General features: G+C 41.8%; 1 protein-coding gene across 1 annotated transcript in view; it reads right to left on the reverse strand.

The window, feature by feature from the left end:
- Nucleotides 1–26,488, reverse strand: part of dnah3 (dynein axonemal heavy chain 3) — a 40,986-nt gene extending 14,498 nt beyond the window's left edge. The window contains exons 1-43 of the mRNA XM_061230458.1: nucleotides 26,454–26,488; nucleotides 25,769–25,861; nucleotides 25,266–25,473; nucleotides 24,816–24,864; nucleotides 23,733–23,880; nucleotides 22,625–22,817; nucleotides 22,330–22,525; nucleotides 21,381–21,506; nucleotides 20,510–20,705; nucleotides 19,058–19,237; nucleotides 18,634–18,770; nucleotides 16,283–16,388; nucleotides 15,955–16,133; nucleotides 15,495–15,679; nucleotides 14,826–14,949; nucleotides 14,570–14,723; nucleotides 13,782–13,926; nucleotides 12,906–13,117; nucleotides 12,482–12,573; nucleotides 12,215–12,329; nucleotides 10,990–11,106; nucleotides 10,596–10,775; nucleotides 10,287–10,423; nucleotides 9,140–9,341; nucleotides 8,916–9,008; nucleotides 8,594–8,704; nucleotides 7,940–8,054; nucleotides 7,661–7,859; nucleotides 7,291–7,399; nucleotides 6,734–6,847; nucleotides 5,831–6,007; nucleotides 5,631–5,722; nucleotides 5,279–5,498; nucleotides 4,710–4,844; nucleotides 4,493–4,604; nucleotides 4,124–4,365; nucleotides 3,001–3,101; nucleotides 2,813–2,918; nucleotides 2,460–2,610; nucleotides 1,173–1,397; nucleotides 954–1,057; nucleotides 534–828; nucleotides 80–256 (exon numbers count right to left, since the gene is read on the reverse strand). Coding sequence (XP_061086442.1) covers nucleotides 80–256; nucleotides 534–828; nucleotides 954–1,057; nucleotides 1,173–1,397; nucleotides 2,460–2,610; nucleotides 2,813–2,918; nucleotides 3,001–3,101; nucleotides 4,124–4,365; nucleotides 4,493–4,604; nucleotides 4,710–4,844; nucleotides 5,279–5,498; nucleotides 5,631–5,722; nucleotides 5,831–6,007; nucleotides 6,734–6,847; nucleotides 7,291–7,399; nucleotides 7,661–7,859; nucleotides 7,940–8,054; nucleotides 8,594–8,704; nucleotides 8,916–9,008; nucleotides 9,140–9,341; nucleotides 10,287–10,423; nucleotides 10,596–10,775; nucleotides 10,990–11,106; nucleotides 12,215–12,329; nucleotides 12,482–12,573; nucleotides 12,906–13,117; nucleotides 13,782–13,926; nucleotides 14,570–14,723; nucleotides 14,826–14,949; nucleotides 15,495–15,679; nucleotides 15,955–16,133; nucleotides 16,283–16,388; nucleotides 18,634–18,770; nucleotides 19,058–19,237; nucleotides 20,510–20,705; nucleotides 21,381–21,506; nucleotides 22,330–22,525; nucleotides 22,625–22,817; nucleotides 23,733–23,880; nucleotides 24,816–24,864; nucleotides 25,266–25,473; nucleotides 25,769–25,861 — 6,352 coding nt within the window. The 5' untranslated portion in view covers nucleotides 26,454–26,488. The remainder of the gene's footprint in view (nucleotides 1–79; nucleotides 257–533; nucleotides 829–953; nucleotides 1,058–1,172; nucleotides 1,398–2,459; nucleotides 2,611–2,812; nucleotides 2,919–3,000; nucleotides 3,102–4,123; nucleotides 4,366–4,492; nucleotides 4,605–4,709; nucleotides 4,845–5,278; nucleotides 5,499–5,630; nucleotides 5,723–5,830; nucleotides 6,008–6,733; nucleotides 6,848–7,290; nucleotides 7,400–7,660; nucleotides 7,860–7,939; nucleotides 8,055–8,593; nucleotides 8,705–8,915; nucleotides 9,009–9,139; nucleotides 9,342–10,286; nucleotides 10,424–10,595; nucleotides 10,776–10,989; nucleotides 11,107–12,214; nucleotides 12,330–12,481; nucleotides 12,574–12,905; nucleotides 13,118–13,781; nucleotides 13,927–14,569; nucleotides 14,724–14,825; nucleotides 14,950–15,494; nucleotides 15,680–15,954; nucleotides 16,134–16,282; nucleotides 16,389–18,633; nucleotides 18,771–19,057; nucleotides 19,238–20,509; nucleotides 20,706–21,380; nucleotides 21,507–22,329; nucleotides 22,526–22,624; nucleotides 22,818–23,732; nucleotides 23,881–24,815; nucleotides 24,865–25,265; nucleotides 25,474–25,768; nucleotides 25,862–26,453) is intronic.
- Between the last annotated feature and the right edge of the window lie 938 nt (nucleotides 26,489–27,426).

Here is a 27,426-nt window from a genome sequence, read left to right on the forward strand (position 1 = left end):
TGTATGGTGAATTAGTCTAGGGCTACGCTTCAACTGTGAAACTGGCCCATTGTCTTCTGAAATTATTACCATTCTTTACCTGTAATGTCATTTCTGCCGCCACCAGGGGGACCCATTGCAGACACAAAGAGGACATCCACAATGTCCAGCCTGGAGGTGTCCTTCTCATACCAGTGTCTGTGGTCAATCCACTGCCTCAGAAGCTCTATGGGAGGCTGGGCACCATAAATCTCTTTTGCAGGCATGTTGAGGTCATCTGTAACAATAACAATTCAGATTTTGTCATGAATGTAATGGATTTCCGTCCATCATTCATTTGAAAAAACACTTGATATGATATGTCAAATACCCAAACATTTGAAAAATACATGGTCAGTTATTCATTATTATTCAGTTCATTATTATTTTTTATAATTAACACAGAAACAATGTCCTTTTAGTGTCGATAAATGATAAGATAAATTCAACAGCATCTGTTGAAGGTCAAACTAGTATGAAATTCCGTAATATAGGAATGTATACCAGAGCCTTACCTACATACACCACACATTTCTTGCCCATAGGTGGGCCAAAAACCCCTTTCCTCCTGCGATCCAGCTTAGACATGATGATGTCCTGTGTTTGGTTGGCAGAGGTACGGGCAGAAAAGTTGATGCAGTTGGGGGTGTACTGCTCTTTTGGGAGCTTCAGCAGAAAGCTGTTGTTGATGATGGTCTTGCCAGTGCCAGTAGGCCCAACAAACAGCATGGGCACTTCGTGTGCCAGGTAGGTGCGAAGGAAGAATGACTGCCGTGCTGTCTCCATGGTGGGGATGATGAGGTCTGAAACCTGAAAGGGAGACACAGTATGTGGCAGTGGTCTCATTTTACAGACGTGGGCTATTCAATTGGTATTTGTGAGCTGAGCAGCCATGGCGTGTTGTGAAATGGAAGTGAGACCCCGAGTTGACTAACTTTGGCACCAGCAGAAATGGTGGCCTCTTGCTTGGTGATGGAATCTGTCCATGTTTCCCACTGCCCCGATCCGTGCTTATGGAAGTAATAGTCATAAACGCTGCCTGTGGATCATAGAAATCAGGTTGAAAACTATTTCTAAATATCATTTCATGACACCTTGAAAACGTAAGCAATTCTTGAATTCCAGTTTTGCTATGATGAAATTGCGAAGGTGACCTCTCTCAGGGAAGATGTTTTTCTTGGACAGGTGGACGCTCTTGGGCTGGGGGTGGTTGTCATACATGCCAACAAGAAGGTTACGGTAGAAGACATTAAACTTCTTGCGGCTGTCCCCGTTGATGGTGCCACCCAGGCTCCAAACAATGGCAAACACGAAGAGTCCCTGAAGCCACATTGTAACCTGCTGGCTGGACATTTGCTCGTTTGACTGAGCAATTTCATCTGCCGAAGAACATACAGTTAATAAAAGCTTGTATCGGCTATCACTGTCTCATTCAACCAAATAAAGTATTAAAATAAATAGCACAGAGCCATTAACCTTTCCTGGGTCACCCATAAAGACAATATCAACATTTTATAAACTATACACTGATACTTGCATTATCTCAGATATTCCCTTCATTAAATTCAGCTGAATTCTTTTGTTAGCATGCCTTTAAAGGAGTAACATAGTGGTTGGTCACACTTTCTGGGTTTTAATATGCAATTTGTACTGGAGCATTGGAGAAACACCATGAAAGCATTAAATAGTAAGTAAAGTAAGTAAAGTAAGTAAATTTTATTTATATCAGCACCTTTCAAGCATAAGAGCACAAGGTGCTTCACAAACAGCACACAAAAAGAAAACAAGAATTAGACAAGACAGCAACAAATAAATGTCTGTTCTTTAGCTTTGAAGAAGCGTTTTAAATGTATGGTCCTATTTTCAACCGGTTGAGAATGTTCTCCTAGTAGTGCGTCACACGAGGATCACGCAGTTTGCACCGCTGGACTACAGGCAAGACAATGCAAATATCAGACTAATTTCAGGTTCTCTTAAATTAGACTGCCCTTTAAGGACTATTAAGACTATTTCTGGTTATATTCATTTTGTTTGCTTTCATAAGATGTTATAGTTGTGCTGTTGTCTTAGCTTGGCTAGCTAGCTAGCTATCAAAAATTATTATTGTCAGATAGTTGATATACTAAGTTAGCTAGCTTGTGAAAATTCAGTCTCCCAAATTGAGCGCGTATCATGGAGGTAGCTATGGAAACAAACAGCAATGTGTGGAAAGTAGAGGCATGGTCTGTCAATCATAGCTAATTACCATGCCCAGACAGTTTGAGTGAACTTTTATAGTGGGAAATTTAAGCTTAAATTACACAATAATAAAAAATTATGCACATTTGTTTTATTGGGGCCCAAAGACAACTAGCAAGTGTCACACTCAACCACCATGTTAATCCTTTAAAAATGACAAATTGATTGCTGCTGATGGAAACATGGAAACAGTCCTCCCTCACAGGCTGCCAACTGCAACTCACCCAAGAGACAGCTGTAGAGCCTCATCATGCTATAGGCCAGGTGGATGGGAGATGTCTGCACCAAGAAGCGGCACTCTCTGTAAATGAAGTCCAGGCAGGGGTCAACCAGCCAGTTGAACATGTCCTCAACCTGCAGAAAGAAGCATTACATGAAACATGCTCCCATCAGCACTGGGTCAAGGCCTGCTAGCAGAGCAGGCTGTCTGCTCCTGCGGAGAACATCAGTCATGATAGAGGCTAGAGGACATGAGCTAGAGGACAGCAGCTCAATGACACTGTATGACAAATTCATTATGGCAGTTGTTGAGTCAGTAGTGTGTGTGCATTCTCACCAGCTCCCTGTGCTCAACACTCAGGCTCTCTGGCAGGGTGTCCATGTAGGAATCTTTGAGGGGGGCCCAGCCCAGCTGATGTGGCTCCATGTATATCATGCCGCACCTTAGGTAAAAACAGCCGGTGGTCATTGAGGCGGCTGTGATGGTGCTCTCACTCCTGCACTACAGTGTGTGCTGCTCCTCACCTACTGACAGTAGCTGGAGATGCTTGCTCCAGATCGGCAGGCTCAAAAATCATGCTCATCTTGTTGCTCATTTGGATGATCTCTCCACTCATCAGACACAGCTATGGGAACAAGGGGGTGTTCAGTGACGTGAAGTCCACTTCAATAAAGGCATGACACTTAGGATAGGAGGTTGTTTGTGTTTTGGATTTAGTGTTTCAGTTTGGTTAATGCCTGACAAAGTACTATGCAACTACGCAGTGGAGACTGTGCTCCTGTTTAACACATGAAAGGACAGAGTCTTTGATTGATTTCTACTCACACAGTGACCTAATTTCATAGATTATGAAACCAAACATCACGGAACTATTTTTGTGAAATAAAGGACACAAAAAACGATTTGAACTTTTCTATTCCTAAATAATAGTGGCTTTGTTATATCACCTTAATAATGTGCCAAGGCATCGGCTATTGCACTGAGAAAAGCACTAAAATGTGTGAAACATGGAAAATGTAGCTATAGAAGTACAAAGTGTAATATTTTCAGCCATATCAAATTTGAGCATGCTTCTCCCTTCCTGTCCTACAATTACACACTGTCTTTTTCCTTTTACTCATCAATTCCACAGGAAAAGCAGATCTTCTCTTTTGTGTGAGCAGGGACTGCACACAAATCTGCTGTATTTCACACAGTTGCCTTTATGTATCATCATCCTGTAGTCTATTCAGTATGTTCAAAATTTGAGTTTCAGTGAAAGTTCTAAAATATGCCAGAGGCATTATATCTGCGGATTTAGCATTTCTATAACTACATCCCCACCTACAGTCTATCATTTTCATAAATCGATTGCAATGAATTAGTATTGTCTGATTATACGTGCAAATGTATTTTCGATAGTTTTTACCTGCTTCCAAGATTTTTGCAAATGGAACGAACAGCCTGTATTTTACTGAGTAAAATTTTTATAGCAGTATCTTTAAATACATTGTGGAGTAATTTTAATTTTAAAGTCCAAGCGATAAATGGTCTCAGCTCTGGCCTTTCTAGTCCTATTCTGATATTTGGGTATAGCAGCCATTATTGCTCTGGAGGCTCTTCACAAAAGTTCCTGCAGACTCAAACAGACATATCTGAGGACTATACCTTCTTGTTGTCATCCAACACTGTGTTCATGTTTTCAATCCACACAGCATCAATGGGTCCATCGAAGATGATCCATTGCCGGTCCTCAGATGTGGACACGGCCTGGTCCCTGTAAGATGTGGCCAGTACCCCATCTGACCACTCGTGGCTGACCGGGTCAAAGCAGCCATACAACTGACCCATGGTGATGGCCTTGGGATTGATAATCCGGAAGTCCACCGCATACTCTTCCATCGTTTTTGCTTGGGATCAAACAGGGATATCTTTAGTGGACAGGTGCAGGGCAGACTATCTAAAATAGCATCAACATTGAATATGTGATATGTGATTTATTATAAGCTCTACATATTGCATGCTAGAGAGACAGACCATGGAAAATGTCACCAAGGGCTCCAGCTAAGGCCTTGTAGGCACACGTTTTCCCACCCAGAGGGTCTCCAACAATCATGAAGCCGTGCCGCACCAGCATCATCTCGTACACCTGAGGGGAAGCAGAGAGGGATGTTCAGAGTGTCTCCTAGTCAGCAGGCTCTGTAATGGACCATGCATTCCATCTTGTGGCTGGTTGGGTTGCTGACAGGTCTACCTGAATGATTTTTCCTATGAACCAGGGAACTGGTTGCAGCTTCAGCTTGGCAATGTTCTCCTCCAGAGCTTGCAGGAGGAGGTCGTAGTCAGGTTTGGGAAGTACCACCCCAGGGAAGAGGTCAGATATGATGCCCTGGGGTTAAACAATATATTTGAAACATCAGGAACAGCCTGTGCCAATACAGAAAGAATAACTATGGGAAGTATTTTGTGTTATACGGTGATGGAAGAATAAAAGAAGCACATATGGCACAGGTATGTTTCCAGTAAAAAAGAAATATAATCAGATATGCGGAAACATAGCAATAGCATATATCCATTACTCAAATCATGGTCCTTGAGGACCAAGAACTGTTGGTCTTCCAACCTCCCATTATCTGGGAGTCGGGCCAATCAGTCGCACTAATTGTTCAGTTAATTACCTGGGAGAAAATAAAAACAGGGCTGGATTTGGATTCAAGGACCAGATTTGAGTATCCATGGCATAAATGTTTGTTCCTGGAAAACAGTACTAAAATCTCTAGTGACAGGCCGGCATGTGTTGTGTTTGGTACAAGTATATCTGACCTGGAAGAGAGGCACATCCTGGGCCAGAAATTTTGCCATGTTGACATCCATCAGAGCACGCAGCAGTAGCACGCTCTCATTCTCTTCTGGGTACTTCAGCTTCAAATTCCCTGCAGCCGTCAGGACCGATTTCACAGCGCGCATCCCGTAGTCATAGTGATGCTGGGATGAAAGCTGCTCTGAGCAAAGACGGTATGTGGCCACAATCTTCTGGGCAAGGCTAGACAAGTTCAAGTTCAAGAGAATAGTCGTTTCATTTGTCTGGACCATTGCTGTGTCAACTGTTACATTTAAAAGTGGTGTTTTTAAATTAAAACACCAATCACAGCTTTACAAACAGTAATGTATTTACCTGCGGGAGTCAATAAAACCCATGGAATATAGTGAGATCTCCCCAATGAGGCCGTAATCTGGCACCATCATGGCCACTGTGCGGAAGAGAGCCTCCGAGCAGAAATAAAGAAATCTTACACACAATACAACATTTTTTGGGGGATCTAGTGACCATTATAGCCCTTCAGAGCACTGTAATATGTAGTCTGTGTTCAGCACCTTCAAGTTGTCAGGCAGCTCAGCCCTGCCAGCATAGCCAGGGTTCATGGTGATGAAGACAGAGCAGGTGGGGTTAAGTGACAGTTCCGTGCCCTCGAATAGGAAGGTCTTCATGTCGCACATGATGGCCCGTTGGATGCTGAGGATTTGCTGGGCCACCACAGACAGCACCTCCACCTGACACACAGCCAGCATCAACAGAGCACTGCTTACCCTCCAGCCCATTGCACTTTTACATGGATTGAAGCCATTACTACAACAATTATATTCTACTGAAGTCTTTAAATATACACTCAGTGATCACTTTATTGGTACACCTGTACATCAGCTTGTTAATGCAAATATTTAATCATCCAGTCATGTGGCAGCGACTAAATGCATAAAAGCATGCAGATGTGGTCAAGAGGTTCAACTGTTTTTCAGATCAAATGTCAGAATGGGGAAGAAATGTGATCAAAGTGACTTTGACTGTGGAATGATTGTTGATGCGAGACAGGGTGGTTTGAGTATCTCAGGAACTGCTGATCTCCTGGAATTTTCATGCACAACAGTCTCTAGATGTCGCAGAGAATTGTGCGAGAACAAAAAACATCCAGTGAGCAACAGTTCTGCTGGCAGAAATGTGTTGTTAATGAGAGGTTAGAGGAGAAGGGCCAGACTAGACGAAGCAGACAGGAAGGTGACAGTAGACCAAATAACCATGCATTACAACAATGGTATGCAAAAGAGCATCCCTGAACACAACACATCAGACCTTAAAGTGGATAGGCTACAGCAGCAGAAGACTAATAAATAAGTCTAATAAATACCTAATAAAGTGCTCACTGAGTGTATATCATCATAGTGATACCCATATACAACTGATGACCGGCTTAATTAACAGGAGGTCTGTGTCATGCTCACCTCAATACGGTTGAACTCATCAAAGCACGCCCAGGCTCCAGATTGTGCTAAACCTTTGAAGAACTTACTCATGGCCTTGTAGTCGAGACCATCAGAGCAGTTGAAGACCACACACTGGAGATACACAGATAGGATGAGGTACATGTAGCAAAATAAACATATGAGAACATTCACACAACCATCAGCATGAAAACAATGCAGCCAATGATTTACTGTCTCTGCACTGAAGAGCAGTGACCTTTTAAACAAATACATTGCAAAGATTACATTACAAAGCATTTAGCACGTACAACGATCGAACACAGGAAAAAGTGTGAAGAGGACCCTAGAGGACAGTATGGTTCCGAGTTCTAGCGTGAGCATACAGATACAATCGGAACCCTTGATGCATACATCAACTTACAAACTAGCATACCACGGTTGGCAGCTAGAATACAACAATACATTGTCTAATACAATGTTCCTTCCATTTCAATCGTCCATTTCAATTCATCTCACTTTGGGAATGGCTAGTCTAACTCTAGCTGCCTGGGATTTCCAATGGCGCTGTGACAAACCTGCTTTGCAAGGGCTTTGGCCAAATCCTTGGTGGTCTCAGTCTTTCCAGTCCCAGCTGGACCCTCAGGAGCCCCACCCAAGTTCAGTTTGAGGGCCCCCATCAGTGTCCTGAATGAATTAGTGCCCAGCAGTCACAAGAGCAGCGGTTATCACAACCTGCTTCAGTACAGAATGGCCTTATTCTTCTGTAAAACACTAATGTTCCTTTTACTTCAAGCATTTCACTGGTCTGTAAAATACATCCTGTCCTTTAGAGACCAGACCTATCACTTGTTTTTCACACTGAGTTTGACACATTTACATAACTGCTGATCATGATGATGTTGAATTCACCGGTGGTAGTATTATGGATGTAGCGCTGTGACTAACCGGTAGCAGCGGTCAGTGAGTGGGGTGATGACCAGGCGGGAGGAGTTCCCCAGGTACTCGTAGCCGTACTTCACGGTGGTGGTAATCATGCGCACTAACACGTCACTGTCCTCCCAGTAGTAGCGCAGCTGAGAAGTCCACTCGAAGTCATTGAGGGAGGAGATGCCATCCTCCGCCAGTTTGGCCACCACATCTCGGGCTGAGGAACAGAAGGGCAGGGGTTTGTGAGTAAGGAGGGTCAGTCAGCAGCTTAGCGGTGATGGCGTGCTGGGGATTCACCGTGTACGTCGATGACAGTCAGGGCGCCCAGGGTAACTCGTGCCCCTCCAGCCAGCTTCCCTCGCACCAGCTCCACTATGTCAGTTATTTGAGCATTACTCTGCTCCAAGTAGGCCTTTAGAGAAAAACAAGACGTCTTTAAAATCCGAAAATAAGGCAAAAAAAAAAATGTCCTGAAGGGGTTTTTTTGTACACTGTACCAAAGTGATATTTATACTTTAAGTACATTTTATTTATAAAGCACATTTAAAACAACAATAGAAGCACCAAATTGCTGTAAAAAATATATGCATATGAAATGTATACATATATGCATATGGATGGTTATGCAAATATGGGAACTTTTAAGTTATTTGTGTATATTTCCATAAAACATTGTTGATGGTCATAACAGGGTGTGGTTGTACATTTCTAGATCTATCTATCTAGATCTATTAGCTATCATTTCTATTATCTATTATCACCAATTTTGTCTCCATTTAAAAAACACTTGCAAATACAAGACAATCATTGCCATCATATTGTATTGATCAGGTCATATTAATGAGATAGATTAGATATCAGGGTGGACCAATATGCACTGCTTTCAGCCTGGCATCAATATTGAATAATGAGGGATCTGTGTAAGTGCAGACAGAGGTAGATAAGCCTCACAGGCAGTGAATTCTTCTCAATGGCCTCAGACACCTCGCTGGTCCAGAAGATGGATGAGGCACAGATCACCACTTGGCCAGCCCACTGAAGGACCCATTTTTTCCTGGGAACCTAGAGGATGACAGTCAACCAAGGCAAACAGCTGAGGCTCATCTCTTTGTTCTTGCAATCAGTGATTTTAGAACAATGAAGGCCTACCACAAGAGCTTCAAAAACGAATGCTTGCAAACATGAAAGCATATAGATGACATATCGATTCCAAAAGGGTAGAAAATTGTGTCTAGGTTTTCTGGGTTATGTCTGAATTCTGAAAGGCAGGTACCTTCACATATTCCTGAACTCCCTCATGTATGACGGCTCTCACACTGCTTAGCATCATATTCTCCACCTGTAGTAGCCACTTCTCCACCATTCCCTGTGTATGTTTAAGGGAGGAGATTTTATTAGGTCAAAGATTTAAAAACCAGATTGTGAATTCATTATGACAACATTGTGATAAACAGACAGACAGAAAGCCATTTCAGAATAACAGTAATTCCTGGGCACCTTGGCCATGGCAGGGTAGATCTTTTGGACGAAGGGCACAGTCTCCTTTTCTGAGCTAATCATTCCAGTGATCTCCATGTCCTCTGTGAACTCCAGCGATGAGATGCCTTCAAAACACTTCTTCAGGTGAGGCTGGACACGCAGTGGGTCCTTGGTCTCTGACAGGATCTCCAGAAGCTCGTCGTTCGACAGGAAGAAGAACCTGTAAACCCAACCAGGATGGGGGAAAACACTGATACAGCATAATCTCACACTTACTTTTTTATGCAATACAGTATGAATACAGGAGCACCATATTTTAATATATTTATATTATTTACAAAATAATATACATGCATGTTATTTTGATGTTATGGGTTTAATGCACAACAGAGGTGCAGGACCAGTCTCCGCAGGTTAGAGGCTAAAATCACAGCCTATAACTCCAGGTCATGGATTAAAGTCCAAACTTGTGGAGAAAAGCTCTTATGTTTGTTTGCCATTTTGGCATTCCAAATGAAAGGTCATTAGCAAGAGAGACGCCACTTGATCCCGTTAGTGTGTATTACAATGGAAACGTTACTTCATGATCCCAGTAAATACACCGTATGACGTACCAGCAACCAGACATACATTTAAGGCTTTAACATTCTAGTCATGTAGCAGGTTTGCGGTCATTTGCATAACTTAGTATTAAAATTCACCGTCTGAAACTTCAGATGGTCTACATTCCATATTTTATGTTTTAATTAGCTGATTTGTGCAGTAATTTATTTGCTATTTTGCTGAGTTTCCTGCTAAACTTCATTTTCACAGAATGAAAATATTTTGAGTTCATACAGTATGAGGTGTGTTTGATGGAACTGTTCTGCTTTCTAGCAGTTAGGCCTTTTGCCAGTTTATGTCTCTGTCATTTGATTGATGGCGTAGGTGGTGTTGCAGGCAGTGGGTTGATTAAAACAATGCACTTTTTTAGTTTCATTTCAGCAGTCCTGCTTTTTGAAAAATAGTTTGCAGGGATTGTTGTCTTCAGTTACACAGATATAGTGATGTATTATAGATGAGACGCTGTTGTATTGTGGGCAAAATATTGTGATGGTATCGTATCGTGAGTTACACTGCGATTCCCACCCCTGTATATAATTGCTTTTGAGCTGCGACTATTGACCTGGGAAAGTAGAGTCTCTTCTTCTCAAGGTAGGTGTTCAGGCCTTTCTGGATATCCTCCAGAAACGCATTGGACTCTTGGAGCCTCCCCAGCATATTTGGCTGTTTTGTGGCCACCAGAACTCGAGTGTCTTTCACCTGGAAATAGGGGCAGGAGACTGATTCACTCCATTCATTCTAAGAGCTGATCATTGAAAGACAGACATAAGATTGCTGCTAAAGCTGATCATTGAAAGATAGACATAAGATTGCTGCTAAAGCTGGGTGAGCCATTGCATTGACTCCTCTGATATGAACAAATAAGTCTTACTGCTTCTGCAATAATGTCCTTCCAGTAGCTGTCGACAATGCCAAATTTGCGACCCTCCTCTGGCATTTGAGCAATAATGTCCTCAGAGCTGAAGATGGGCTCCAGGTAGAGCCAAGTGGCCTGACACTTCAGCATAGCATCCAAAATGTCCTGAATCAGTACCAGTATCTCCTCCCATTCCTGCAAATAAGAACATATGATTTTCGGGTAGAATAGAACAGAACAGAATATTAAATATTGAGCCTATTAGTACAACATGAAGTGCAACACTCAAAAATAAAGAAATAAATCAAACAGCCACACTAGCTCAGTGTGGTTCTACTAAGACGAAAGGTAAGCAGACAACTCAGCTGAAATTTGGCCTGGGGCATGAGAGTAAATGAAATAGTCATACCTTGCAGTCAGCTTCAATTGGCTTTATGAATGGTGACCCGCGCATCGTCTGGGTCTTTATGATATGATCGTCCAGCAGCACTTGGATGTCATCCACCGAAGACACAACACTTGTACCCTAAAATATAAGCTCATTAGAATCTCATGGAGCTTATTTTTGAGACAGGTTGTTCATTGTCCTTGCTTTTCACACCAGACCCGGGGAAACTGGGAGACACACTTTCCCCAGTCTTCAAGTTTATTTCCTAACACATCACTGCTGAACAGAACTGACCCGTCTCAATGACATTAAAAGTGGACGTGATGTTGCCCTAAATTGATTTGTAGGCTATATAATTTTGTATATTTCAGTTTTGTATATTTTGGAGATTCAACGTGGATGGAGTTTTTTTTTCAGGCAATCTTAAATGTTATATAGATTTCTTTCCTTTATTAATTCACCTAATGTAAGCTTAATGCAAAAAATTATGGTATACAATCATGTTCAAGCATCTTAGCTATCAAGAATTGTGGAATTTATGGCTGAGAGGGGAGTCTTTCTGTTGCCCTCGTCGTTGTTTTTTTCTTGAAGAAACTGACCTGGATCTAATGCTTGATCTAGTTGCTGCTTGTTGCACTTTGCATAGCTATTGTCTCTGTATGGAGAGAATGCACATTGATCCCTATATGCTCACTGTATCTCTGTATGGAGAGAATGCACATCGATCCCTATATGCTCACTGTGTCTCTGTATGGAGAGAATGCACATCGATCCCTATATGCTCACTGTATCTCTGTATGGAGAGAATGCACATCGATCCCTATATGCTCACTGTGTCTCTGTATGGAGAGAATGCACATCGATCCCTATATGCTCACTGTGTCTCTGTATGGAGAGAATGCACATCGATCCCTATATGCTCACTGTGTCTCTGTATGGAGAGAATGCACATCGATCCCTATATGCTCACTGTGTCTCTGTATGGAGAGAATGCACATCGATCCCTATATGCTCACTGTGTCTCTGTATGGAGAGAATGCACATCGATCCCTATATGCTCACTGTGTCTCTGTATGGAGAGAATGCACATCGATCCCTATATGCTCACTGTGTCTCTGTATGGAGAGAATGCACATCGATCCCTAAATGCTCACTGTGTCTCTGTATGGAGAGAATGCACATCGATCCCTATATGCTCACTGTGTCTCTGTATGGAGAGAATGCACATCGATCCCTATATGCTCACTGTGTCTCTGTATGGAGAGAATGCAAAGCGCAGCTCGGCCCACTCAGTCCTCATCTTATCCAGGGCCTTCTCCAAAGAGAACTCCTTGCTGGCTGCTGCCCCGAGCTCCTCCAGCCTGCAGGGTTATGTTAACAATCACATACCCATTCCCCACATGAACTGACAACTAAGACAGTGCTACCATATTGCTTAATTTTGCGCATGAAAATTTAATTCAATGGTATTTTACTGTAATTTGATGCCAACCTCCTTATTGTGCTGACTTACTTGTCAGAGAACTTGGCCAGGCCTAGATCCACCATCATTGACAGTGATGCATCAGCTTCAGGTTGCACTTCAAAACCTACAATGGTGCTGATCTGAAAGGAGAAGCTAGCATCAATTATTCAACTATTTCTCACAGCTCCTGACCAGGCTCGGTTCGGTGGTCATCTGAGTGCTAAATTATGAAATGGCATCCATCGATCCTGAAGATGGAGGATTGACTGGCTAGGAGGTACCTCGATGTCAAGGAAGTAGAGAATTGCCAGAGTTAATAGAATATTCCACTGTATACGAGGATAGCACCATGGTGCCGACTTGTCTGTTTTTACAACAGTACAGTTGTACAACACATCCCTGAGAAGGAAACAACAATGTTAAGAAACTGAGAAACTTAATTTGCACAGGTGAGGTCGGTGGGAACACTGACCTCTTGCCAGTGGCGTTTCTTCATGCCGGGGTTACAGATTGTGGTGAGGATGGGCAGGTGCTGCTTGAACTTGTCAACCTTTATCTTGAAGCTGTCTGCTACGCGCCGGGGTCCCGGCAGGTCAGAGAAGCTCTTGGCCAGCTTGTACATATTGCGCCACATAGCTGCAAGCTCATCCGTGATTTGTTCAGCATTTAGATTCTGAAATGGACCTGAGGCCCAGAGGGTTCAAATTATCTGTTATTAACCAATCAGACAGCAAGGCCTACCCAAGTCTAGAACGCTACATTATTTTTATAGGCTTGCTTTAGAGTTTGGTAAAAATAAAAAATAAAAAATAAAAAAGTGAAATGACTACCACTTTTCATTTGTTTTTGATGGCCTTTTGTTTTTGTTTGTATTACTGGAGCAATCCCAATCCAGTAATCTCTGTAATTCAGCATCACAAACATATTTAAGAGCTCCTGTGTCATGTAAGCATGCACAATAATATCAGGGTTGTGTCAGACCATATAGATAAGTATATTTTAGTATATTACAGGCTGATACCGGGACAGACATTATTTATTGTACAGCCGAAGATGTCGCACTTAATATGGTTTGTCACGCTAATTTCTGATGTCTTTGTTAATCTCTACATTATTAAAATGATTAAAATTATTGAAGAGCTTGTTTTGGTCATTATGATGGCATGTGCCACAGAAGTGATGCATATGACGCACTGCTTGTGCTGTTAATTAAAAGAAAAATCATGCTCAAAAAGTAGCATGAAAAATTGGGTTCAGTATTATCGCTTGGTTACACTGAGGGATTGGGTTCCAACATTTCAATTGTTTCGGAAATTACACCGAAGCTGTGATTAGGTTAGATGCTCACCATTCAGCCAGACTTCAGAATTATTTTGGAAGCTGAGGGCTGTTGTCCAGAGCTGGTCATAGGGCTGCTTGCTGGCCATGAGGATCTGCACCATGGGGAAGTCACTGAGCTCTTTCTCCAAAAGACTCTCCTCCTTGTTGATGTCCTTCATTGGAAAGGGGGAGGGAAAACGTCAATAATGTGGGTTTATGCTGATAAACAAGAGAAAATAGCTGACTCTCTGAGAATGACCCTTAAGCGACTTTCACATGATCAACGGCAAAAAGCTCAGCAAGGGGTGAAGCCATTAAATTCCTATGGAGGGAGCGTTCAAATTGTTTAAACTTGTTTGAAGCTGACCTTTCCTAGCAAATCCAATCACATCACAGCTTTGTATGAAGCAGGCAGATGTAGCCTATGCTACTCGCAACACGGAGCCCAGACAGAGCGGTTTCCTGGAGGCTACCTGGCTAACTGAGTGCCCGGTTAGTTTCTTGAAGGTTAGGGATAAATCAAATGTTTTGGGTTTCACAAAGCGACAACTTAACCTTTTATAACTGCAGACAACCTACTACTCTCACATATTGTTGCGGCTCGTTACAGTTTAACAAACCAACGGCTTCCTGGATGGATGACCACTGGCGGCACTCAATTCTTCTGTGTAGTCACCGCATCTCTTGGTGTTGAATGGAGTATTTGATTCTTGTCATGTGAAAGCAGCTTTAGGCTCACAGAAATCAATGAAGGGTCATTGCTAATGAAGACTGATCCCTCAAAGTGTATATGCGTTTGCCTGCGGTCCTGCTCACCTCTAGCTCTGTCACGGCATCATCCAGGATAACCGTCAGCTCGTTCAGCTTGTCCACATTGTTCTTCATCTCATCCAGAGTCATTAGCTCTTTCTTCTTGAAGCCCTCCACTTCCTTATTCACACCCTGCAGCATCTCGTCAAACTGTAAGATCCTGGAGATGGATGGGGCCATTTGGAAGTCAATGCATCTCAATAATTGAGCCTCAATCGATACAGGTCTAAGAGAAGTGCACAGAATGAGGTAGGACCATTACCTGTTGTGGAGGTGGTCCTCAGCCTCCTCCCTGTATGAGCCCAAGCGGTTCTTGCTTTGCTCAAACAGGGTCAAGATCTGGTCTGGCCAGTGGAACACAGTGCTGTTCAGCTTCAGGTCCTCATCTGAAACCACAGGCATTAGATACCACCTTATTTGCATGTCTCATTTGCATAAGGTTTTATCTAACCAGTGCCAGCAGTGTTCCGTGTAACACTGATCCATAACGGCTGCCTTTCTGACTTTAAAAATGAGCAATTCAAATTAAACTGGCAAATTTGTGGACTGGATATGATTGACCTCAGATGACATAGAGGTATCCTGTAAATGGTACGCTAACATCACCATCGAGGCCATATTGGTACCAGGTTTCAGTACGCAACCATACATGAGCTTATCTCTGAGAGATAGCTAACTCATGTCAGTTTGTTTATTTACCCAACCAATCAATTGTGCACAAGATGAGAAAAGTGGCATCACTTGGTAGGTAACAGACGTGAGAGTTGATAATCAATTTTGGATTGTGTTTTTAAGATGTCCTAACCTGAGATAAGATTGGTAGGTAAGATTCCTAAAATTAGTTGAGTTTCGCTTCTGTAATACAAATTTGCGAAAAATCTTTGTCCAATCTTAACTCCCTTCATTGAGGGAGCCCCAAAGTTACACGCACCAGGCAGGGTGGCAAAGTCCAACAGGAAATTAAGGCGGTTGGCCGCCTCTTGAATCTCCTCCTTCAGTTTGTGGACTGTCACTTCACTACTCTTTTTCAGGTACTGATTGAGGGCCACCAGTTCTTCTGAGTTTTCTGGCAGCCTACTGATGGTCTCTGCAATCTCATCGTAGCGTCGGCAGACACTGGAATACAGCAGCATGAGAAAGTACAGCAGAAAGTGTGCTGGAAGGCACAGTGTAACACAAAGACTGTGACTCACTCAGCTCATTTTGCATTGAACGTCATTAACATGAACCATCGCACTATTTGACAGTGGTGTGGGCCAACCCCACGCAGGAGAAGCTATGTTAGAACAATAAACTCAGTGTCTGAAGTCCATCACCATCAAGACCATCTACTGTATCTGTGAGAAGACTATGCATGGAGGCTGATGGGAAAGATTAGGGAAGGCCCACACCTCTTGTTGAGCTCTCTGTTCTCATCCACCTCAAAGGTGATCAACATTTCCTTTAGTCTCATGGCACGGTTGCACAGATCATGGTTCAGGTTGGCAGCATCCAAGCAGAACACAGACAGGGGAACGGTGACGTGCAGCGAAGCAATCTCCACAAATAGCTGCTGGATGTCTTCAATTTTCTATGATCCCAGAAGAACAAATGGAACAAACGTCAATGATGGCTTATCTGGTCTCATTATTCAATCATTTTAATAATTGTAACCCTGTGTGGGAAATGATGTACGCCATCTAAAGAATATAACATTTGTGAGGATGTGCAGTACTTTACCTTCGTAAAAGCCTGCAAGGAGTGTTTTTCTTTGAGGAACGCCGTTATCTCCTGCTTTGCATCATTGTTTAGGAGATCACTATACTTCTTGTATACATTCAGATACCTGAAAAAGTATATTCCATGTTTAACAATAACTGGCTTAAACTGAACAAAACAATAAAATAATTTAGCAGCTTCCAATAAGAGTGAACATACTGTCTGTAAATGTGTTTTAACCTGGGTGAATCATTCATTTCAAACCTCAACAAATAAGCAAGATGGGTAAAATACTATCAGAACTGATAGGAATTATTGAAAATATTATGAAAATAAGACCCTGTTAAAAAATATATTTTAAAAAGAATTTAAAGGGATATTTCACAAAGGTGTAACATAAGTCATTTTGTGGAGCTTAACCCATTGTTTTAGCATAGCGTGAATACTAGCAACATCAGCTATCGATCTATAATCCTCTGTAGTTATTTAGTAATTAATGGGATTTGTAGCCGGATGACCGGGAGGAACGGCGATGCCATTCACCATCAGCAGGGACAGCTGATGTTGCAAGTACTCACGTTATGCAAATACAATGGTGTAAGCACCACAAAATTACTAGCAGGGTTTTCCCTGTCATTATAAAACTTAGTGCTATTGTTTTTGCCCAGCGCCCAAGCCGAATGAACGGGAAATATGAAGAAAAAAGGTACCATCAGCAGACTGTCAGACACTATAGTGGATAGACAAAACGTTTTGATGAGGTAGATTTTTGTTGAAGCCTAAACCCTGCATCTTGAAACCTTTTTATTCAGCGGTAGATGGATTGTAACAGAAGGCTATGTTTCGTTACCAGGCACGCGCCAGCCCTGGCAACTTTGTATCATTAGAACGCAACCGTATATCGCACGCTGGGCTAAAGTGTATCCAGTAGAGCCGGAGCGCCACTTTTTTTCAATCAACTACTAGTTAACGTTGCGTGTAAATAATGACAATTGGACAACTGTCTATCTTTTGTCTCTGCGAGCCATCTGCGTTTGGAGAATTTTGCTTGGTTAATAGGGATAGTTCGCATTTTTCAGACCCGTGTACGCTGAGTTTCTCATCACAAATTATGTAATAAATTGGGGACGTGTCGCGTTAAAAGCACTCCTACATCGAGTTTTGGCAGCTCACACTCTCCGTTAGCTTACTTTGCCAAAAACTAGCCAAATGACATTGATTTAATGGGGGAATAAAAAACACCGACTGCCAGCTATTTAAAAGACACTATCAATAAACCAAACTCAAATAAAAATGTTGTCATGGGTTTATTTGCTTGCATGAATACATATCATATAATCAAAAAGTGCCAATATAGCCAAAAACCTAAATCAACGCATACGTTACTTAGCTACTCTTGCTGAAGGCACTTACGGCAGTACGACTTCTCAGGGTTGCCTATGGTGACAGGTGCACCGCAAGTTTTAGTTTACCCTTTCCCTCCTCTCACTCTCAGCTGATAAAGCTTCAGCAAGTTGCACACGCTCTCTTTCTGCCCGTGCCCTGTAACTCTCGGGATCTTCGGGTTAAAACGCCACCCTCAGCATTAGTTGATGAATGAATGTCATCACGACCACTCAAAATTCTTGAACCACCGTATACAGCCAGAGTAAGCATAGTGAGGTCCAACCTACAGGCTAAATCGGTCGGCGCTTAAATCTGCTTATACACACCTCAGTGCTGTTTTTACACTTTATAAATTTGGCAATTAATCAGCATGATGCTGGTCAGGTTTTACAGGGCTAACAGAAGGGTCAAATTCTGAAATGAAGCCTGCAACATCTGCCAATAAGTTTTGTTCATATTACTGGCTACATACAATTCATTTAAATAAATCATATTGTTCATCAAAGTCTCATGACATTTTTTCACAAATATGGTAATGACAATGGTCCAAAATGATGTGAAAATGGAGTCATATTATAAATATATTTTTTATATTTTTTTAAGTATCATAACCCCCCCCTCCACTCTGAAATGCCAGGGAAAACTCTGATTTGTATAATACCAAAGTGAAATATCCCTTTAAATGTTATATGAACAATCATTCCAGCTCAGCTAACAACATACAGTACATAGACTAAAGCTCATTCAAACTAGCGAAGTAACTCATTTTGTAATGGCATTTGCAACAGTAATTTGATGACAAAGTATTACTGGAGGGTACAAATGTCAATGTATTGTAGAGTTGTCGGTGGCAGTGTGGAGGAGTTGCCATTGTCAATGTTGTTTTCATGTTAGTAGAGGTGTTGGATAGGTGTCAGCAGAAGTGTTGGGTAGGTGTTAGTAAACGTGTTTGGGAGAACAGTCAGAGGTACAGTTAAAAAATGTACTTCTGTGGTCCCACTGTGTTCTTCTGGAAGACTTCCATGGCTCTGTTGACCAGGTCAGTGACAAGATCCTCTTCTGGTCTAACAGTACGCAGGTTGAGATTGTGCTCCTTGATGTCTGGAAACAGGTGACATTCCACCTGTGTGGAGGGCATCACAGAACACACTACACTCATCACTGACCTGCAAGCAACACTTCACTTCACTTACATACTCACAGCAATGCAAATCAAATGCAAATGTAGCACTTGCAAAAATAATTCCACAAATACAAGTAAATAAAATGGCTTAAATAAAATGTAAGAAATCTAGCACTGCTTGTAAAGCCGATGTATGGATTGCTAAATAACTTCCTCTCGATATGTAAAGTAAAGCAGGGGAGAGAAGTGCTCTAACTGTGTGGGGAGATGGGGCTGTAGGATTGTACCCGTGGCAGGTCCTCAGCACTCTTGATGATCTCCATGAAGCCCCTGTGGATGAGCTCCCAGCACTGCTGCAGGCTCGGCTGGAAGACGACGTAGGGCTCTTCCACCCTCAGCTTCACAATAAGAACCTGCTGCCGCACGAAGCGCAGCTCGTCATATTCCCCGCTGTAGTCATTCCCATTCTGATGGACAGCAATGACAACACCACATGAGTCTGGAGCCCCTTGGCCCAGCACATCTGCACTGAAAGAAATGTATCAAACAACTTACATCTCTTAAAAGAAATACACCAACATTTTGGGAAAGATACCTTTTTTCCGACTTACCCGGACCTAGACTCATTTTTGCGCATTCACTGGCTCGGTTTCCATGTTAGCATAACCTGTTAGCTTAGCATAAAGTCTTGAAGCATATAGGAGTCAGTAGCCTACCTCCTTCAACGTGAAGAAATACACCTTACAGCAACTCCGAAGCTGTCTTATTTACATGAGGTATCATGTGTATTTGAAATACACGTGCAGGAAAAAAATGGTAAAAAGGAGAGACATTGTTTTTGGAGAAGTTAGACAGTTGGACCGCTGAACACACATGTTCATCAGTCGCTCACTGATGACATGGGAATAAGAGGACAGTGTTAGAATCATAATGAGGTATGAATGCAATGTAAGCCATGTGAATATTGTTACAATATTAAACATGTTATTTGAAGCATAATTAACCAGACATCACATTATTACATACTTACATACTTCCACCAGTTGAGCACAGTGATCCGTGCATCTTCTGAAGGTAGAGCTAGATCCGGCTAGGTTGGCCATGATCAGAAGTGTTAGCAAGCTAGCTAGTCACCTGAGTTTTGTTTACAAGTGAGTGAGTGCACTTTGTGCCAGATCTAGCTCTACCTACAGAAGGTGCACAGATTACTGCACTCAACCAGTGGAAGACAGAAGGATACATGTGTGTTTCGCGGTTCCCGTAGTTCCAACTGTCCAACTCCTCCAAAAACAACTTCTCTTGTTTTTACAATTTTCTTCTTGCACGCGTATTTCAAATACATGATACCTCAAGTAAATAAGACTTCGGAGTTGCTGTGAGGTGTATTTCTTCACATTGAAGGAGGTAGGCTACTGTCTGCTAAGCTAACAGGTTGTGCTAACATGGAAACCGAGCCGGTGGAAGCACAAAAATGAAATCTCATCAAAGTCTGGCTAAGTAAAAATAAGATATATATTTCCCAACATGTTGGTTTATTCCTTTAAGACTAAGAGAGAGGGAGGTACATGCAACACAAAAATATGCACAGTCTAGGGCAGAAACAATTATATAAAAAGCTAAGACAAACGTCCAGTCTGGGGGGGAAACATGGATGGACGACCATTGGACTAATGCTCTGCAGCTTGAGACAGGAACGAAACAAACAATGGCAGAACAGTGATAAAGGTGGACTGGGGCACCTGGTGCAGCATAAAGAAGTGCAGCAGGTCCTGCAGAGAGGAGACCACCAGGCTACGCAGCTGTAGAGACATGAGGGATGCCACACAGTAGAAGAACTCTTGGGCTCTGACTGGGGCCACTTTCTCACTCTGAGGTACGAGTGGGAACCATTCGTCTTTATAGGTGATGAAAAGAGATGCACATTCAGGTAGCCATCTGTGGATTGGAAAAAAAATTACAGTGGACTTTTTATGACATTTTATTATTCCCGTTTTACTGTACATTCTCATTAGCCCAGACAGTTGCCGTGTGCACTGAAAGATGTTCTTGATGCAATGCAACCTGAGACTGCTGCACTCAAGACATGAGAGGGATACCACACCAGCTAGATGTAAAAATGTACATTGATGTTCAGAAATGTGAATGAACAGCTTAAAATGAATCTGTTCCTATGTACATCCTCTGGATGTACAAGCTGCTGTTTGGAGATACTGCAATGCAAAAATGCAAATCAAAGTATTCCTAACAAATCTCTGGTGAAACTTTTCCTTTATTCCCAAGGGTTCTTATTAGAACTGAACTGAACACCAAAAGCACCTAACCTGTAACTTGCATTCACAAAACATCAGTAACCTAGTAACTACAACATTAAGTCTACATTCTAAGAGGGCAATCCTATGAAAATCACAAAGCATTGTGTCAGCTGGTTTATATGCAATTAGGCAATTGGGTGGGACAAGGAACCTGGTAACTGAAAGAGATTGAATTTAGCAAACAGTGCAATTTACAACCCAACACTGTGACACATTATAAAGGGAGGATGGGAAACATGAGAACAGTCGATCTTACTCTGTTACCTGATTAGCAATGTAAATGGATCGGCAGACTCACTTGTTGAGCAGATTGTCCCGGGTTGCTTGGCACTGCTTCTGGAGCAGGTCCTCAAACTCCGTGGGGAGCAGGGGAAAGCTGGCAGAGAACAACTCCTGTAGCTTCACAAACCTCAAGGAGGAATAGCTGCAGGACGCAAAGCAGGGAAGCCGCAATTCATGGTGCCCAGCAATGAATATATACACTGGTTCTGAATTGAACACTGTATACTGTAAAAGCTGTATACTGCACAGTTGTATTACAGTGTACAAAAGAGCAGCAAGTGTGACAGCTCATATATTTTTCCTTTCCATTAAGTGATTATCATCTATTTGTTACATTTAATATTACAGGTCATAGAACACTTCAGATCCTTTCATTCCACAACTGATCCACATGTGGTAGATAGACCCAGTTGGAATTTTCCTACCTATGATGCACCTTGTTGGTCACCATGATTTTTTTTGGAAGAAACCAGAGATAATGGAATACATTTTTGTTACATCCATGACAAATGGATGAATTTAAACGCATAAACTATGTCACTTAACCTCCTTGAAAAGATTGTGTTTAAAATATTACACTGAGTAAAATTTTAGACTTAGAAAAAAGGTCACAGTGAGTGCACTGTCAATAAATAGCAATGGCTAGTAACAACCAAAGCAAAGCCCTAGTAAGGTGTTTGTTCTAAAACGTATTGTTTCAGAAGTAGCCAAAGACTTTCAATGATGGAACCTAAAGATAGAACCTTGCACTTGTCAATTTGTGAACTGAACTTGAAGGTAACTACTTATGTTACCCTATCCCCAAACCCATATACAGAGAATCAACTATAGAACAAAAGAGTATGATAATGTTAACTCTTAGCTCTTGTGTACGAATGTTAGCTTTTTAAATAAAACATATTAGGGAATGTGAAGGAAAGCTATACAGCATCTAAGAGAAAGCCTAGCAAGAACAAAATGGTTACTGGGTGAGCCAGAGGTCCTGCAGGTGCAACATCATGGGGTTGATAGTGAAGAGGTGCTGATCCTGCCAGCTTTGGGCCTCTTTATAGCTGCTGGCCCATGGGACTGGCCCACGGATCACTCTTCTGGGGAAGGCTCGCGGGACAGTGGAGATGCACAGACGCTGCCTCTCAGAGGGGTCCCTCAGGATGTAGTCCACTGAGAGCCACAAGGAGAAGCTGGCACTTAGTGCTCACCATTAGAAAATGTTCAAGGTAAATGACCCAAACAGTTAAATACAGGGACCCAGTTTCTCACCGATGCTCTTCTTCAGGCTACTATTGTATATTTCTAATATTTCCTCCTTAAGCTGGGAATGCAGATTCTGCACGACTTGGCTGTCCCTTTGAAGCCAAGCAGGCACACGCTTCTGGATATTTGTCATCTGCTGCGTGGAATGGGCAGCAACCATGTCGCTCTGCACTCCATTGGTGACGTAATACGTGTACCGCTGTGAAAAAAACATTGATCTTATAAACTATGCAATGACCAGTTTTGCACCTAAAAATATAAATATTTCTCAGTTACGCTGAAGACACACTTTCCAGTTTCCAGCAAAGCCACCTGGCACCGCAACCGCATACCTCAAGCAGTCACTTGTGGGTGTATAATCCATTTTTTGACTGACAGTAATGTTCATTAAATTATAACTGGGTTTCATGTTATGTTGTCATTATCCAGTTTTAATAAAATCTAAAAATCATGAAAATGTAAGAATGCATTTTGTACGTGGTTTTGGCTAGTGATAAAAGGGGTATGAGTGAATTAACTTTACTGTCTGAATGGATTCATTTAAGAAGTTTGTGGCGTTTGGTGTAGTGTAACAATGTGTTGCTGTTTGTAGGCTATAGATCAGAACAGGCCAGCCAACCAGCTTTAGTGTTGGTATCCTTGTTTTTACTTGAAACTTGTGGCGATAGTTACTGCATAGCAACGTTGCTGTTCATATTGATCAGAACAGAACAGTGCTGGTCTTCCCTTCAATTGAATGTGAAACTTGTAGTTAGCAATTCAGGCTAGCATAGCTGTGTCACTGTCGCTTGCACCTCTACAACAAGCAGGAGCAAACTTTGTAAATAACGTAGGTTATATGGGCCATGATGAATATACGCCATTGTTGTTATTAACGTCTTCCATGACCATTTGAAAAGGGGGACAATATTTATATCGGAGCTAAACTTTTGTCATCTCCCCCCGCCACTTCACTGGCTAGCCCCGTACAACCAGCAATCCCTGCATGCCTTGCAGAAGCGACCCGCTGTCTCCCATTGAAAATGAATGAAGGCGGTGCCACCACCTGGTGAAACTGCAAACAGTTACTGTTACTAAAACCAGGGTCATGTCCTGACCGTGGCTGTGCCCTTACCTCCAGGTCCCACTCTGTGGGCTCTCCTTCTTTCTTATTTGTCCCCTCCTCCTGTCTGGCCATGATTTCCAGCTGCTGGTCGGGCGTCAGAGGTGGGCTGTGACTGGGCTTTCCGTCATCAGAGTCAAAAGACTGAGAGGCGGAATCCCTGTTTGAACATTTGTTTTTGAACCAATTATTTAAAAAAAAAAAGTATGCCCCCCCCCCCCCCCCCTCTCCAATTTTGAATGCTCAATTATATGATTTTCAGGAAGGAAATCAAAGATAGTTATGCAAGCAGCAAAGATAAACAAATGGAAACACAGAATTATACGAGGTCGTCACAGCAGACACTTATGGGTGCGTGATCGACCAGTAGAGAGTGGCTGTCAGCCCGGTCAACTGAAACCCTTCCCTAGGCAGCGCTAGTACCGATTGTGTTGTCAGGAAACTGCTGGTCAGTCAGCACTGGCCTGACCCAGATTCAATATCTGATCCATGCACTAGCACAGTGCTTTAACAGAATGAGTCTGCCAGCTTCCACCCTTTCAACGAATACTTATGTGTCAGACTTTTTATTTTTATCAATTTGAATACCTGCTCACCTTTGTTTCCAACCACTGAAACACTCTCCCTGAATTCAGGAAAAGTAGACAAGCACAAATTTTTCTTAAAATCAAGTGCCACTGACAGGCGCTTATTTTACATTTTGGAGTCCACCAGCTGAGCTACTAAATTAATATGTAAAAGTACACTTCATGAGCAGTTTATACAGCCTGACTAAAAATGCCCAGTTTCCCAGAGGAGTTACTCTTGTGAGGGGACTGGGAAAACCATGAGGTCTAAAAACTCCCTCCCTAAGCAACACTATGATAAATATGTATCACCCTGTGGGGGTTGCCAGATATCGGCATTGCTACGGTCAGGATACAATAACAGACAACAAGGTATGTCATTGTACTAAAAGCTGTGCTTTAGGAGGATTTGATACTTGACACCACAAAAATAACATGACTCGTCGCAGCAGACTGAAGATGGTACACAAAAATGCCTGCTGCAATCCCACATTTGGCTTCATTGGTCTCCCTCTCTTCAGCGCCTTACCTTGGAGTAAACCTTCTCTTCTTCTCAGCTGGAAGAGATGCTGTCTTCGCTAAAAGCAAAAAAGCTAAGGAACAGAATGTTAATTGAACTCTTTTCTATCTTATATACAATGCAATTATTGGACGCTCCATGTTTTTGTGATATATATTTCTTCGAACTACCTGATTCTGCTACAGTAGGTGTATCACATGGATACTTTGCATCTAAGCACTAATCAGACCCCTTGGTATTTCTGAAGGCTTTTTTTATTTTTATCCTCACTTGGTCTCCCATCAGTGATGTAATTTCTTGCTGATGTTCTTGGCGGCTTTGCTGGCTTAAAGGTGGAAGGGACATTTTTGTTTAGGCATTCCATTGTGTTTCACAGTCCGTCAACTGGCTTTTGTCTAAGATGGTCAATACTCTAATTAACATATCCACTGAAGAAGTGTAAGTGACCGAGAAAGATACGTGGAGGCACATCCCCAGGAATGCCTTGTGGAGGTGCTCCATGTCTCTTCTGCAGGTTCTGGATCTTCAGGTGCCTGGCCTGAAGGCTGTAATTGTTGCCTATGGACTCACTCGGAGTGCGATGGTGACGTTGGTCTTTGAAAGGCACTGCCAGGGTCCAGGAAGTGTTGTAGATAATAGGCGGGTGTTGATTGTTTTGGAGAACAACCTGAAATCGTTTTTTTGGATTTTTTAAAATCAAACGTTGAATTCACTCACAACCATTGAAGGAGCAACTGTTTTATTGAATAAAAACAAAATACATTTAAAAATACATAATAAATACAGCAAATTGACAACAAATACTAAACGGTGTTAAATTCCATTTTAACTTCATACTAAATTACATGTATATTATAATTTGTACTAAGTCAATATTTGCACTTGCAATAATATATTTTCAATCAAACGACTTAGACGTAACGTTAGCTCCGCTAATTTGACTATTAATTTGCGCATCTCACCTGGTATAACTCGGAAGGTTCCTCGGCAGCAGACCGAGGAAATTCAGGCAGTCTTCTAACATGACTAGTTTTGGTTATTGAACTATCTTCCATCTGCAGTACAATAGAAAATCATATATTCAAATGAATGACAATTTAACGTTAGCCAGCTACATAACTCAAATTTAAGTTCACACTCTTGAATTAAATCGGTATCCGACCTGAGTACAAGTGGGTGCAAACAAGCTTAACTTTGACATTAAACAACTAGCTGGCTAGTTAGGGAGTTGTACTTTTCTCAAAACACAACTGGAACAAAAACACCCAGCAACAATTCGACATACCGTTAACGTTAATTACAAATAATTCGAAGCTAACGGTCACAGTCTCCTCAAATACCTGTAGTTCTTGACGTCTCGATGACAATGACTACAAAGCTACACGAATATCCTCATTTCTTTAGCGTGCATGTATTCGAAGTTAATCTGTGCTTAAAAATGCACATTAGCTAACATTATCTTACGAACGCAGCTTCCTGGCTGGCTGGTTTGCTTCGCTAATTGGTAACTTAACATAACTTATTGTTTAAAACATTAGCTAGCCACATGCATTCGAATATAACTTGGTCTTCGTTGAATGTAATTTAAACGTATCACTATCGAGTCAAATTTTCCGACGTGGAACTAGGTTATGTGTGTTAGGTTACCCAAGTAATGCTGTCCAAGATTTCCTTGAACTCCACTGCTGGACATCCGGAAATTTGGGTCGCGTCACCTTGGTTACCGCGTGTATGTTGCCTAGAAACTCGCCATTCTAAAGCACTGATCCTAGACCGACTTCAGGTTGTTTTCCGCATTGCTGTTTTTAAAAGATCACCAGGGCCAAGTATTTTAAAACTTTTAAAATACTTAATCGAGATCAGAATTATCTGGATTTTGAAATCCCATTTTTTACTATTCCAGATCAAATCAATCTTGTTGGTTTTGTCCCGAATTTTCAAATAATTTTCAGATAGGATAATTCAGGATTAGAGAATCTAGGTTTGCAGTCTTTGGATCTATCTCTATCCGTTGATGAAAATAATGCAACATTTTTTTTTAAATTACATGGCATTTAGCAGACGCTCTTATCCAGAGCGACGTACAACGTCATGAAGACAAACATTTTTCCAAACATGTTGGAAAATGTGCTGCCTAATTCAGTTTGCATATTAGTCCTATTCATCTGCTTTAGTACAAAATGCTATAGGCGAAAGTCAGTCTAATTTCAAAATGCCTCACTGAATATTAAAAATAAACAGATTTTTGCTATCGGATTGGATCAAATCTTGAAAATGGGTTGTTCAAAAGAAAAAAAGAAAAATCTGTAATCTGATTAGATCACGTAATCCAGTCTTGGTTTTGATCTGGATCAAACCGTATGTGTTGTTCTCAACATTTTACTGGATTGGGATACCTTTGATCCAAAAAATCTGCATTATCCTGATCCCAGCAGAAGGGTGGATTTCAGGAACAAAATGTAATAAAAGTTTCAAATTGGTCAAATAATACATTTGTATCATGTAGTATATATACATTCATTTGTATTGATTTAATTTACATTTCTAACTGACTGCATCCAGAGGTAGGTCTGGGTCTTCAACAGGCTCAGGTGCATCATAAACATAATCACAAAGAGGG

The sequence above is a fragment of the Conger conger genome, chromosome 2 (assembly GCF_963514075.1).
Source record: "Conger conger chromosome 2, fConCon1.1, whole genome shotgun sequence".
Classification (NCBI taxonomy): Eukaryota; Metazoa; Chordata; class Actinopteri; order Anguilliformes; family Congridae; genus Conger; species Conger conger.